A 15,044-nucleotide genomic window follows, 5' to 3' on the forward strand; every position below is an offset into this window, starting at 1 on the left:
CCATGTATTTGACGCACACACGCATGCATACTATTTATTGTCAAACTTTTGTTCTTGACGTCTGTGGTCAAATTGAGAATAGATTAAATATTGTTTGTCTTTATTAATATTTTTTTAAAGTGTAAACTTGGCGAAATTTGTGATTATAGAAGTATAAAATACAATCATAATGGTGTACAAGCTTACAATTCCAATTATAGTCGAATTTCGACTTCTGCGGGACCTCTAGTTTATAAGTAACTAGCTTTTACCCGCGACTTCGTCCGCATAAGTTTTTTTGTTTTGCAGTTCGAGCTCTGCTAGAACTACGGCTTAGATTGGATTTACGTTTGCGTGGCATATCGAAAACAATAAAACAATAATTAAAGATTTTTAAAATCGGTAGTTTTAAAAACTACAACGTAAGACAATTTTTTATAAAAACTTCGATAAAGCAAACCTTTTTACTTATAACCTAAATATCTAAATCAATCAATAACGTATTGAACCTAAACAACTATGCACCTGACAAACCTTTTATACCTAAAACCTAAATTAACTAAATAAATTCAAAAATATTGAATTTATGTACCACACCACAATACACAATTTTCTTCACTACTGGTACTACCTACTTATCTATCAAAACTAACATAAAAGTACTATAATATAATTACAAAATCTATTACTAAACTAATTTACTACGAACTATAAACATCCTGATGTGAGCTAAAAAACACTTAACCTACACATGAATAAAATTGAGAATTAACAAATGAAAGCGACTGCAAAAATAAAGAATAATACGTATCTGAGTAAACCTAGAGATATGAATGATTGGTTAAGAAAATACCTACATCTAACAGCTACCTTAACTACCTAATAATAAAAATGTTACTAAGTACTTAATAAAAATACGAAAATGACGTCAACTTGGACTCAAAAATAATAACCTACCAAATATTTATTTAGATATCTAAAACAAAGGACTAAATTAAAGCTTACAGACCCTACGCGTAGACCGTAGTACCTATTTCAACTCGGAATTTAAAAAGAACGTTTTTAGCTAACCAAAAATACGCAACGAATAGAGTTTCGTAACGCAATATTTCAATATTCGCATACGTGCGACGACGACGTCTGCCCTCGTGCGTCTGCCCGCTTGGGTAGGCACAGTTGGTAAATTCCCTAAATTATGGCGCCTACCGACCCTCTAAGTTAGAAAAGTGATCAAATACTAACTTTAAGTCTTAGTAAAAAAAACATCAAAATCATTTCAGTAGCTATGGCGTCATTCGCTTCTTGACACGATCACGCTAGATTTCCGCGGGAATGAGGTATTTTCCCGCCGTAAGAAGTAGCCTGTGTCCGTGCCTAGGATCCTATCTTTATATTAACCAAGTCTTATAAAAATCCGTTCAGACGTTAAGGCGTGAATGAGGTAAACTTTTAAACCAAACTATTAAAAATCACTAACTTAATTAGTTTTCTGCCTACTGCCTACGCCTTAAGTACGATAGCATGAATATTAATAGCCCATATCCTTTTCTAGGTTACTATCTATCACCTAACTAAATTTCATCAAAATCCGTTCAGCCGTTTAGGCATGATAGAGCAAAACTCCCACCAAAAACCATAAAAAAATCACTAACTCAATTCAGTTTTCTGCCTACTTCCTACCCCTTAAGTACTATGACGTGATCATTTTGATCTTATATCCGTTTTTAGGTAACCATCTATTACCTTACTAAATTTCATCAAGATCTGTTCAGCCTTTTATACGTGAAAGAGCAAAAGTCCCAACAAAAACGACTAAAAATCACTAACTCAATTTAGTCATCTGCCTACTGCCTACCCCCTAAGAACGATGGCGTGATTATTTATAGCCTATGACCATTTCTAGGTTATCATCTATCACCATACCAAATTTCATCAAAATCCGTTCAGCCGTTTAGGCGTGAAAGAGGAACAGACAGACAGACAGACAGAGTTACTTTCGCATTTATAATATTAGTATGGATTATGTCATAATGTATTTGTATTTATGAAATGAACGATTTCAGCTTTAAAATAGCTTGTAATATACAAGTTTCTATTTTGTGCTCATACTTTCATCTTTAATGAACTTACGATGCGAATAACAAGTGCAGCCTCATCAGATCTCAGGAGTCGGACGTCGGGCGAGAGTGTACAAGAATCGTTTAGTGGGTTTCCCTTTAACATCTTCGGACTGAGTCTAACACATCCCGCGGGAACCTCGAAGGTGGTTCGGCCCTCGGCAACGTCGTCAGGTTCTAGCCCCGTGAGCTCACCTACTAATTCGGCGAGTCTAGTATAACCTCTCGAGGTTACTACGACTATAATAGGTTTTTTATAAAAAACCTATTATAGTACTTAGATACTTTTATTGAATTTCGACGCTTTCGACTTCGAAATTTAACAAGATGCATAGGTATTTAAATATTTCAATATAATTATTATAATGAGAGGTAAAATAATATATGATAAGGGGGTTTTGAGTAAAACAGTATATAAATATAATATATAACTTTATATGTAAATGAAAGTAACTAAGATGTCATGTAAATTTGTAAATGGTTAATATAATGCTTTGTAAAATAGTAAATACAATATAAATGTGTTAAAAAAATAATTGTACTATAAATGTAAAACACAGTGCATTAAATTATATTTAAGTGTTATTAAATTTTTTGAGGCTATAAATAATTTCATTTAAATGTATCATTATTCAATGTTTCCTCTTTTTTATAATTTTATTGAAAGAGTAGAGTAACAAGGTAAAACAACGGCCCTCGGCTCAAAAAAAATGCTGGTCAGACTTGATCAGATCTTATGCTCTGGAGCTTGGTTCCGTTTACTATTTTGTTCAAAAAAATTTTTTTTTAACGCGCCAAATTTAAAATTTAAACAGTTCGCCTATAGATTCAGTGAAGTAACTTTTTATTTTAGCTGTTGCACAATAATTCTTGCGAGTTAATACATTTTATTTCTTTCGATCCGCTTCTAAAGCTTCAAGACAATCACAATAAACAGTTCTTAGTTTAAGATAAACTTAATACCTAGCTGACGGTATAATTCTTTTTTTTTTTTTTTTTTTTTTTTTATGATTGAAAGTTTACTGGTGGCCCGAAGGCCTTTCCAGTTTCACCAGGACAGGTGGGCGAGCAAAGGCTCAGCCAAGAGGGGTGGGATTTGCTAACAACTGCCCGAGCGCCTCCGAAGGAGACCTAACAACTCAAGAGCAATTGTTTCGCGAATGAATCTACTACCGGATCGGAATCGCGACCCGCTGAGAAGATCCGGCGAGAAACTCAGCGGGCTGATGCATGGGTTAGGTTGCACGTCGACCTCTTTGTCGAGTTCGACGAGTACGGTTACCGGGGTCCCTAAGCCTGCCCCTAGTATTAGAGCTGAAGGCATCTAATGCAAAGGTTATTGGATCTGATGGATCCGTAAGGACGTGTCTAGGGCGTCGACGGTGACTGGCTCCTGCATGATCAGGATTCGGGGAGTAGTCAGCGGCGGCAACGATAAGGCGATTATCATGACGCATAGCCTTATCGAAGTATCGTTCCGACGCTGACTTCATGTATTTCCGAATTGATTCGAGGCCCAGGTCGTCGTGTAGGTCAACGTTCCTCACGAACCACGGAGCCCCGACAGCTAACCTGCAAAAGCGGGATTGTAGGGATTGGAGGGTGTCTATGTGTGTGCGGGCCGCGTGAGCGAACACCACACTCGCGTAAGTCATGACGGGCCTTATGCAAGTTTTGTAAAGTGTCACCTTGTTCCGAAGGGACATTTTACTCCGCTTACAGATCATGGGGTAGAGTCTACCGAGAATAAACGCGGCACGGTCACGGACTGATTTTATATGCGGGCGGAATGTCATCGATGCATCCAGGGTAACGCCCAGGTACTTGACCTTCCTGGCCCAGGGTATGGGTTGTCTAAAGAGAGTAATGGGGGGTGTGAGATTCCTCCTCCTAATCCGGGAGGAAATCCGTGTGGAGCTTCCCCTCTGAAATAGCACCGCAGTACTTTTCGCTGGGTTGATGTCTATGCGCCATTTTCGGAACCACTGTCCTAGGGCTAGGGCTGCGCTCTGAAGCTTCTTCGCGATTAGGGACTTATTTCTACTAGAATAGTAAACAGTCGTGTCGTCGGCGAATAAAGCTAAATGGGTCGGCGGCGACCGGGGAATATCGTTGACGAATAAGCTAAATAGGAGGGGTGAGAGGACAGAGCCTTGCGGGACTCCAGCTGTGAGAGGTCGTGGGGAGGAGCGGGTTCCCTCGACTCGATATCGAAAAGAGCGGTTCGACAAGAAGTCCCGTATGATGAGCACGAGACTATCCGGCACGCCCATGTTGAATAGTTTGAAAATCAAACCATTGTGCCAGACTTTGTCGAACGCTTTTGCGACGTCGAAGAAGAGAGCTCCCGTGTATAACGGTTTTGGTCGATTAAGCCCCACAAGAATGTGCTCCGTGAGGCGGTGCACCTGTTGAACGCATGAGTGATTTGTACGGAATCCGAATTGTTCATCGATAAGAATGCCCTTGGATGAGACGAAGTCTCTGAGGCGTTTGTAGAGCAGACGCTCATACAGTTTGCCTAGAGACATGAGGAGGCTAATCGGGCGGTAGCTCGTCGGATGATTTTTTGGTTTACCGGGTTTATGTATGCCGATAACGTCCGCTTCTTTCCACACTGCGGGAAAGATACAGTTCGCCATAGCGGCATTGAAAATAGATGCCAACATCACGATGAGTTGGACGGGTAGAAGTTTAATAACGCGGTTGGATATACCGTCGGAACCGGGAGCCTTGCGAGGACGTAGGTCTTTGATCAAGTCTTTAACTTCCATCGGGGTGACGGGTGGTAACGCATCAGAGGGTGGCAAGGAGGCTCTGCGTTCTACCTCACTGTCTACTAATTCTACATGAACAGGATCCACGGATTGAGTGCTGGGCGTGCACTGGGTTTGCAATGTATCGGCCAGCAGCTCTGCTTTTTCGTCATCATCGAACGCCGCGAGTCGGCCTGAGGGGCCTACGAGGGGGGGCATAGTTACTACCGTATCCGATTTGAGAGTACGAGCTAAGCGGTAGTAAGACCTTTGGGAGGGCGCGAGTCCTTCTAAGAAATCAGACCATCTGGCATCTCGGACTTCGGCGATGCGAGACTTTACGTCGCGTTGTAGGGCACGCATTCGAATACGATTTTCCGCGGTAGGATACCTGTCGTAGGCGCGTATCGAGGCGTTCTTAGCTCTAAGGAGTTCCCTAATATCGTCGGACAATTTGAAGCGGTGAAGGAAGTCCTCCGCTACAACTTGTTTCGATGACCTATCTAATGTCGAGGTGATGTGTGACGTTAAGATGTCTATGGCTTCAGCGGTATCCTGAGGAGACGGGATAGAGTCCGGGTTAAACGGGAGCGATGGTGGATCAGATTCAGCCAGACTGATGCCCAGCGTGTGCCAATCCACCACAGTCCTCGTGACGGGAACGGAATCGGGAGCGCGACCGAGCTTCATAACGACGGGACGGTGGTCTGAATCTAACTCTGAAACTACTTCGATCGAGTGTAAGCGCAGAGTTACGTTTTTTAATAACGCTATGTCGAGTATATCCGGGCGATGCGCGATATTTAGCGGGTAGTGAGTCGGGGTTAGCGGAGCGACGATATCGAAGGCGAGATCATCGACTAACGCGTCAAGCCGCCTGCCATTCGGGGTTGTGGTGTGTGAGTTCCACCTGATGTGTTTACAATTTAGGTCGCCCGCCAGAATGACAGAGCTCCCCATACCGAGCAGCGCCTCGATATCACTGCTTAGAACGATCTTATCCGGTGGAAGATAAACGGACGCGATAACGGTATAATTCTCGGCACGGAAATCCCCTTAATTTGAAAATTTTATATTTTTTGTACGATCATTTTGTGTGTGTTTATTTATTTTATTTCATTATACATGTATCATCTGGCTAACTAGCTTAGCCACATCTGGTGTTAAATGTTTACTAGAGCCCATAGGCATCACCACATGAACACGACCTCGCACATTAGTACATGAGGTCGGAAAATCAATTGTATTTTATAACAGCCATCTCATTCTTAAAACGGGAACTTATGACCGCTCCGTGATAGCGACATGCAGTGATTTCCCGAACTACGACCATCCTTTATCAGCATTTTCTTTCACAGATAATCAACTGGTATAAAATTACTATCGAAATGCTCTGTCGGCATTTCGTTCAGTGGAGTGACGGCGTTTGCGGCTTGCGACAAAAAAGTTAATCAAAAAAATGTTCGGTCCGCGCCGATACAGTTCTGTGTTAGTGTTATTTGTAGTGATTTTCCTAAACGTGAAATGTGAGTAATGTTCTTAATAAAAATAATATTTAAATGTAAGTTGCGCAATTTTATATATTAGTCGGGAATGTCGTCAATAAAATTTTTCTAAGATTTTTCATTATTCACTTCTGTCTGCCATGTCACCGTACACATATTTATCGAACACCTGTGTCTACAATATAATATATTTTTTTATTTAAAATTAATAATAAGTTACAAATAAATATTCAATATTATTAGAATTAAAACAACAAGGTTATTTGATAAAATAGAAAATAAAATTAAGTAAGTGTTTCAAAATAATGAAAATTAATAAAATTGACTTATATGAGCGTATTTTACACTTGAGTGACTAGATTTATTTTAGCAGTTTCTCGAGTTCATAATATCATTTGCATCTTTAAACACACAAACAAACAAACGCAAAGCCGCATTTGCTGGATACTTTGAATTTTAGTCAGCAATTAAAATGCCCCAAACTACAAAAAAAAAACGTTTTAAAAATCTCAATGAATAGACAGCCCTAATCGATATTAATATCATTTTGCACTTTAATAGTTAATTACTAAGGGAACAAAATTTGATTGCAATAGTTATATACTTTATGTACCAAAAAACAATGTAAACCAAGAATATGATTAAGTGATTTGCAATTTCCGATTTTAGTAATCAAATAGTACTGCTAATAATGCTTATTGTGAAATCGCATGAGTAGGTACCACCACTCCACCTACTCCTGCCGCTAAGCATTTTAATTCTTCTATTTAAAGGACAACCGCTAGTGTCTACATTAAAATTCATACTTCACGTCTCAGGGTGGATGGCAGAATTCAGATGTGATGTCTACGTCCTTAACACAAGATAGATCGTGAGCTTGTTAATCCTATGCATAAAAAAAAGTAAAAAATTTTGGCTAAAAATTCCGCTACTATAACTTTTTTTTTCATTTTATTGCTTAGATGGGTGCTCACAGCCCACCTGGTGTTAAGTGGTTACTGGAGCCCATAGACATCTACAACGTAAATGCGCCACCCACCTTGAGATAAAAAAATGTAGGGTCTCAGTATAGTTACAACGGCTGCCCCACCCTTCAAACCGAAACGCATTACTGCTTCACGACGGAAATAGGCAGGGTGGTGGTACCTAACCGCGCGGACTCACAAGATCTCCTACCACCAGAATGTTAGGGTCTTATTTTAAGTTGTATGTGTTCTTTACTTTTTATTGGCGTTAACAGATATCAATTTCTCGATATGTTCATTTTTTTTCTTGCTAGGCCGCAACATTGACCTATGCGATGCACAGTTCTTGCTAGAGACAGATGCGGGAGACTTAATCGTCAGTCAGGTTCATTTCACGAATAAAACTGCTACCAGCTAAACCAGTAATCACGCAAATTATAATTTTGTGGGTGTTGCCCTAGTAATACATATATGCATATGCATGCGTATACATATGCATATATGTTTGTATGCATGCATACTTGTAGTTTTTATTATTTTAAGACGCGATCTGTGATAAATTCTTGAAATCAATATTGATTATTTGCATGTACCGAAAACTGTTTATAACATTACAATTAGATATAGCTCAAAAGTACAATTCGAGTTGAATGTTAAGTGAACAAAATTAATAGTCTCATGGGGGTTTCACCGAGCGCGTACAGCCTTCAATAATAGCACCAGAAAACTGGAAAAATAAAATAAAGATACAGTCGAGCGATATATGACGTATTCACGTAGCGATAATCCACTATCTATTGTGGTACATGCTTAAACGGCACTATGTAATTTTGCAATGCGTTTAGGTACTCCGTTCGGGCTTGATAATTTTCAGCTTATCGTATGTAAAAACTATATGGTATAATTATAAAATCGTGCTTATCCAGAATATTAGTTAGACTGGCAAAACTAAACGATAGGGCTTTAAGATAGAACTTTTTTTTTTGCATTACCAGCCAACACATACAAAATATTTCATAAAAATGGCCCTAAGCAAAAAATATGATATGAGGTTTCATTTACGAAAGAGTGACTTACTAGTTGAATTGTAGAATATCCTAAGCTATATGAAAGGGGTTTTTTTTAAATTCAGTTTGCTCTGGATGGGCATAAGAAGCCCACGGATTTTCTGGTGCTAAGTTGTTACCGGAGTCCATAGAAATTACACGAAAAATGCAGTCATCTACCTTGAGATACGTGATCAGTATCAAATCTTTCGTATCGCAGCTAACCTACCCTTTGTGAAAAGAAACATTTACTTCACAGCAAATTTGCTGCTAATATTCACAATCATACATGTCAGTTGTAGTATTTAAATCAACGAAGTAATAACAAAGAATTCAATAAATTCGAGATCGCTTGCGGCAACAGTGAAAACAGCTCAGTAGAATGCGTCTGAGGTAGCCTTGAATGTCTGCTTCACAATCTGTTACAGCGAACTAGGGTTGATATTTGTTAATTTCCTAAGTTATTTTGTTTGACTATAGTGTATATATATTTTAATCCTCAGCCTATGCACAACAGTGCTACGTGTGTCGGGACTGCAACGTGGTCTCATCAGAACACATTCAAACCTGTAGTCCCAGAACGACAAACTCCCCACAAGAAACAGATGCAACTTCCACCCTAAAAGCTGAAACAACCACTAACAGTTATAATACAGCAGATCCTGTTACAACATCTACAACGGCTTCTCCTACTGAAACTACACAATCCACAACACCACCAAATATTTACACCGTTATTACTTCTTTGCCAGAATTAACAACAACTACCTCAGAACAATCTCCAACAACAATTACTGTACCAACTGACACATTATCAACTGATGTCTCTCAAACTATAACGGAAAGCCTGCCTGTAATAACAAATACTATTTCATTTCAAACGACGTCTCAGTTACCTATTGAAACAACTTCAGCAATATCTCAAACAACAACGAATTCAGCAAGCGAAATAACGGCTGTTACAACTGCTATGCCGTCCGAAGCGACAACATCAGCACCACCTCAAACAACTAATAATATCCAAACTGAAAGAACAACAACTGTGCCTCAAACAACTTCTGATATACCAATCGATATAACAACTACTATAGCACCTCAAACAACTACTGATGCACCAAACGAAATAGTAACAACTGAACCGTCTGAAACTACCACTAATGTGCCAAGGGAAGCAACGACAATTGCAACCCAAACACCTACTGATGTTCCAACCGAGATAGCAACTGAACAGCAACCAATAACAACCGCTGCAATTTCGGCAGAAACTACCATCGCACCGAATACAATTATTTCGGTTGATACTACGATAATTCCGGCAGAATCTACACCATCTGAAATGACAACATCCGAATCTATTAACATTAGTCCCGAAACAACAACTTTATCATATCCAGAAATAACGCTGGACGTAACAAGCAGTACACTTTTGCCTGAAGAAACAACAGCTAACTCAGCGCTTCCATCCACAGTACCACCAGCGACAATTTCACCTATTGTAACCACGACTACTGCACCAATTGAGTTCACAAGCACAGTCATTTCAGCTTCAACAACCAATCCCCCACCCATAACAACGAACGGCTATACAGAAATATCAACAAATTTACCAACAACAGTAATTCCACAAACTACAGATTTGCCTACGACGGAATTTAGTGTTACAACAGGTTCTCCCGATCACATAGTAACTGAAAGAAATCCCAGTGGGCCACTAATAACTAGGGATGATTCAGATATTCAAACGACCGAATCACAATTACCTCAAGTACGTATACCTATTTAAGTTATATAATTATCCCTGTAGATCTATCTTTAAAATTTCTAATATCTTTAAAAGCAACCCGAAACAAATTCAATTTTATTAGGCATTTACGATCTAATAAGATATAATAAGATAATAAACAAATCAATGATATAAAGAATCGTAAAATTTATTTTCATATAAAACTTATGAATGAATAGGTTATAATAAAATTAATGAATAATAGTCATTGTTTTATGTGAGATTAAATTATATGTTGATTAGCAGGGTAGATAAACAAATTATACATCTTAAGGAAGTGGTTACTGGCACTATTATTTAAAAGGCATCCGTAGTTAATCTAGGTGTATTTGATATCCCATTCTGAGGTTTAACCTGTGTACAAAATTCTTCTAACCAAACGCGCACGAACGAATTTAACCCTCAGACACAGCCCACTGAGTTTCTCGCCGGATCTTCTCAGTGGGTGGCGTTTCCGATCCGGTAGTAGATTCTGCGAAGCACGGCTCTTGCTAGGGTTCGTGTTAGCAACGTCGTCAGGTTTTAGCCCCGTGAGCTCACCTACTAGCTAAGGCTACGCTGATACAGCCTCTCAAAGCTCTCAACTTAGGTAGGAAAAAAAAAGAAAAAAAAAGAACGAATTCCATGAAAAAATGCGAAATTATTGTTGATCGGATATATTGTGAGATCGCTCCGGTAGATACCATCATGTCTATTTCCAGCTTAAAGCTTTGGTTTGAAAAATGGAACAACCGTAAAATATTACATGATATTATATTGTACATTGTTACATATTATTGTATTGTATAAAAGCGCGTGGCAGAACTTACTTTGTTGTGCATATGCAATATGGGTTCCTGTAACTATTTCACACAAGGTCAAATCGTAGCCCATTTAGAACTATAGAAAGAAGAATACCGAGATCGCATATACCGATCAAAAGCTGAAAAATCTGTAATTATGGATAAATAGTATATTTAATATGTAGTGTAGTGTGTGTAGTGTAGTATGACGTGATAATAAAAATATATTTTAATTAAATACAAAGATAATTCAGCTTCTATATCTTTCTTCGTCTTTAACTATATAATTGGTTTGGTGCAGGATACGAATGCTCGTGTTGGATTTTTGAGAACAATTAGATCCTTGAAAAGTGGTTCAGAAATTGGCTGCGTCACGACAACGTATGAAGGTAAAATGGACTTGGTATTTGATCTATCATCTGACGGTTTAACTCAGCATTATTTTAAACACATCGATGTTACTTGATAATTAAGTTTCAGCGAAGGTTTATTTATTTCAATGAACAAAATATTTGGTATCACCTATTATTCATAATTACATGTTTGATCAACCATAAACAAGGCCGCATAAACAATATTCATAATAAAGTTTCTTATACAGAAAACGGAAGATTGACTACTGTTAGAGGTTGTACCCACACCAGTGACGATCCTGAGGTCAGCTGCCGTGAGGTCATCGGCGACAATTTCAGTGGAGCATTATCGTCTTGTAAAGTATGCACTGGCGACTTATGCAACTCCTCCAACAAATCTACAGTAACTATTATATTACTGATAGCTAGCTTAAGCTTAGTTAAGTTTATTGTGTAGAATAGAGGTGGCTAATATAACCAATAACCAATAAATTTACCGGTAAAAAAAATTAACACTTCTATTCGATAAATAAAATTACCCAAAACGGTTAAAAATACCGTTTACCAAACACACTGCGTGTAGTGGCATAGGCAATTATTGGAAATTATATTTATGCAAGTTTCAACTTTATTTCAACACGTAAGATTCATTTTCGCCTTGCAGATGTCTTCAACTTATCATGTAAAAAATATTGAATTTTATGATTTCATTGTATGCTCTATACCCCTCAAAATAAAGCACAATATTTAAGTTGGTGTATTTTACAGTTAATGATAATTTTTTTCGTTAAAAAATTGAAATGAAACGATATTTTTACCGAACGCGAAGATGACGTGATTGGTTGATTTTTTAAACGTAATATTTTGTTTGGTACTTGACATTTTGGTGGCTCAGTGCATCTTTTCTATTATTTTGGTAAAGTTGTGTTTTTGTATTTTAAGAGATTTGTACTTTGTGTTTGTGTGTTTTGACTTTGTTTTTGTGTGTTTGAGACTTTGCTTACTTTGTTGTTGTGGATTTTTAAATTGTATATCTAATTTAAAATGCCGAAACGCAATGCAGAAATATGGGATCATTTCGAAAAGTGCTAGTACCATTCAAGTTTAACATTAGCAAAATTAATTTTTCAACGAAAAGATTTACCGGTATTTTCAACCAATAAAAATATCGGTAATTTTTTTTATCAATTACCAGTTAACAGATAAATAAATTCAACCGTTAACGCCATCTCTAGTGTAGAACCGTCCTTTTTAAAGAGGACCAGAATATTTATCAGTATACAAACTGTGAACAAAGAGTACGTATTTACGTATTCGAAAACTGACTTTTTATAAACTGTTATTGGCAACGATATTTTTGAAAAACTTAATGTTGGGACTTCCTTTTCCTTATTCCTTCCTCAATCCCTATTCACGCCATCTGTTGACACTACAAGAAAAACTACGCGCGTATGAAAATGGCGCGAAGAAGTGAGTAAAAAAAACATGGTGCCGGTGCAAAAACAATAAAATTGTTATTTGTTGATCAATTAGCACATATAACTCTCGCCAGTGAGAAAATGGAATAGTGCATCAACGAAATACAGAGTGAGTCCTAAAACTTATCCTTTTCTCAGTCCCAAACATATCTAAATACAAAACACTTAAAAGTGATCAATGATTTTAATAGGACCAAATAAGAGGTGCATAATTTTTACGTGATATAATTTGTTTCTGCTAAAACTTTAAAAGATATATAATGTGTAATATAAAAGTAAATTAATTGAGCTTCGCACACTAAAGTTATAACAATAAGAAAAGAATGGAGTTTTCATAAAAACCCATAAATGAGTTAAAAATATGATGTAAAATATTATGTAACGAATTGTTTGATAGTTCACGGTCGTTATAGTTTATTTTGATGCAATTTCGAATGATTGGCACTTACTTTTCAAGTGCGTTTGCAGCGGTCTTAGCTTCCACGTAGTAGTTTGAAGTAATTATAATAATAATAATAAAACTTTATTTAACACCATATGTACAGAGTGAGCAAATAAAACAAATAATAGTCGGTGACATAAATTGGCGGTGAAGTAATTATATTACTGACTACCTTTGTTTTCCTATAAACAAAGCTGAAGAAGATGCTAAGCAGCGATGTTATAAAGCTGAACCTTTCGAGTCGTATCACATATTAAGGCGGCAACTTTGAAAAAAAACTGACAACCGTTTGAAGGAAATAAATATAGAAACATTGTAATCTTAGTATATCACTAAATCCAAATTGAAGAATAGCTCACAAAAAACATAGAGAGAATTCTCTGTTTTCACTGTTTTTCAATTAGCGATTTGATTATCTCCAATGAGAGGGCTAAAACGGCAATAAAGTGTTAACCTGACGTAAACGAAACAAGATTCACTGGTTAAGTTTAGCATAAATATTTTTCGTTCAATTACGTTCATATTTCGTGAATCCGCAATGTAATGTGTCCGCTCTCATAATTCAAACGGGAATATTGACGCCTTCGACATGCACACGTCAGCTTATTTCCAAGTGTGATACATTGCATGTAATGCAACAGCATTGGAATAAAAAATATTAGCGCGATTGCTATTTTATACGTGATTCCGCCTTCCAATTGTCAGGTTTTCCATACAGTTTCTTAAATAGTAAATTTAGATGTTTTTTTCCCTGTTGTACTGTAAATCAACACGCACAGTTCTCTATGACGGAGGGTATAAAATAAATATATTAATTGAAAAAAGTTAGTATGCATTATTATTTCCTGCGATATTTATGAATTGTGTTTGAATGTCTCTTTGATTAAATTATTGTAATGTCAACTTTTGTATAAATTAATTAAAAATAATTTTCCCCAAATTTTTCGTTTCATTAGTACTTTAAAGATTCCCAGCATTGTATACTTTCAGATTTTTATCAAATCATATTTACTTGTGAAAGCCGGTCAAATTTTTTTAACACCCATCATTGAATATAAGACGTACGACCGTTTATTGAAACGATTCACCTATATAATGTTGTTGGTAATATACCATTTATACCAAAACCAACCAAAGTTCTAAGAGCTGGTGAAAGGCTAGCAGCGACTTGACTGGACGCTTCCATGCTGACGTACACGGTTGACGGTGACTTCGTACCATCAGGCGGGCGGTATGCTGATCAGCTTATAGTGACAATGAAAAAAAACTATCCTTACAATCAGTTGATACTAATATATGAGTTTTATTTTACCAATGACACCACTAGCGTAACTCAGCGTGAAGGTATTACACGAAGCTAGAGCCTGTCTTATGTTTTTGCAGTTTACTTTTTTTATTGCTTAGGTGGGTAGACGAGCTCACGGCCCATTTGATGTTAAGTGGTTACCGGATAGATATCTACAACGTAAATGCCGCCACCCACCTTGAGACACGAGTTGTAAGGTCTCACTTTTACAGTACAACGGCTGCCCCACCCTTCAAACCAAAACGCATTACTGCTTCACTTCAGAAATAGGCAGGGTGGTGGTACCTACCCGTGCGGACTCACAAGACATCCTACCACCAGTAATTACGCAGATTATAATTTTTTCGGGTTTAATTTTTATTACACGATGTTATTCCTTCACCGTGGCAGTAAATCGTGAACATTCGTTAAGTACGTATTTCATTGGAAAAATTGGTACCTACCGGCACCGCACACCTACCGCACACCGATGTATCGCTACATACGAATGCACCAGACGGCTGATGCTTTAGGCTACGACGACTTTTAAATT

General features: G+C 37.5%; 1 protein-coding gene across 2 annotated transcripts; it reads left to right on the top strand.

Annotated features, from left to right (window-relative positions):
- The first annotated feature begins 5,915 nt into the window (after positions 1–5,915).
- On the top strand, positions 5,916–14,146 carry LOC101743279 (mucin-5AC). 2 transcript variants are annotated; one of them, XM_038020263.2, is made up of 5 exons: positions 5,916–6,378; positions 8,872–10,133; positions 11,235–11,322; positions 11,535–11,737; positions 12,521–12,727. In XM_038020263.2, exons 1-5 carry the CDS (start codon positions 6,312–6,314, stop codon positions 12,524–12,526), a joined length of 1,626 nt encoding a protein of 541 aa, XP_037876191.1. In that variant the 5' UTR covers positions 5,916–6,311; the 3' UTR covers positions 12,527–12,727. The 2 variants fall into 2 exon arrangements, with proteins under 2 accessions (XP_037876191.1, XP_037876185.1); XM_038020257.2 differs by having other exon boundaries at positions 11,535–14,146.
- Positions 14,147–15,044: the final 898 nt, after the last annotated feature.

The sequence above is a fragment of the Bombyx mori genome, chromosome 3 (genome assembly GCF_030269925.1).
Source record: "Bombyx mori chromosome 3, ASM3026992v2".
Lineage (NCBI taxonomy): Eukaryota > Metazoa > Arthropoda > Insecta > Lepidoptera > Bombycidae > Bombyx > Bombyx mori.

Excerpts from the sequence above, each read along its gene's own strand:
- LOC101743279 (XM_038020257.2), top strand. The coding sequence starts at position 6,312 with ATGTTCGGTCCGCGCCGATACAGTTCTGTGTTAGTGTTATTTGTAGTG. Across the intron at positions 10,134-11,234 it reads CCGAATCACAATTACCTCAA|GATACGAATGCTCGTGTTGG; the intron begins GTACGTATACCT and ends GGTTTGGTGCAG. Across the intron at positions 11,323-11,534 it reads CGTCACGACAACGTATGAAG|AAAACGGAAGATTGACTACT; the intron begins GTAAAATGGACT and ends TTTCTTATACAG.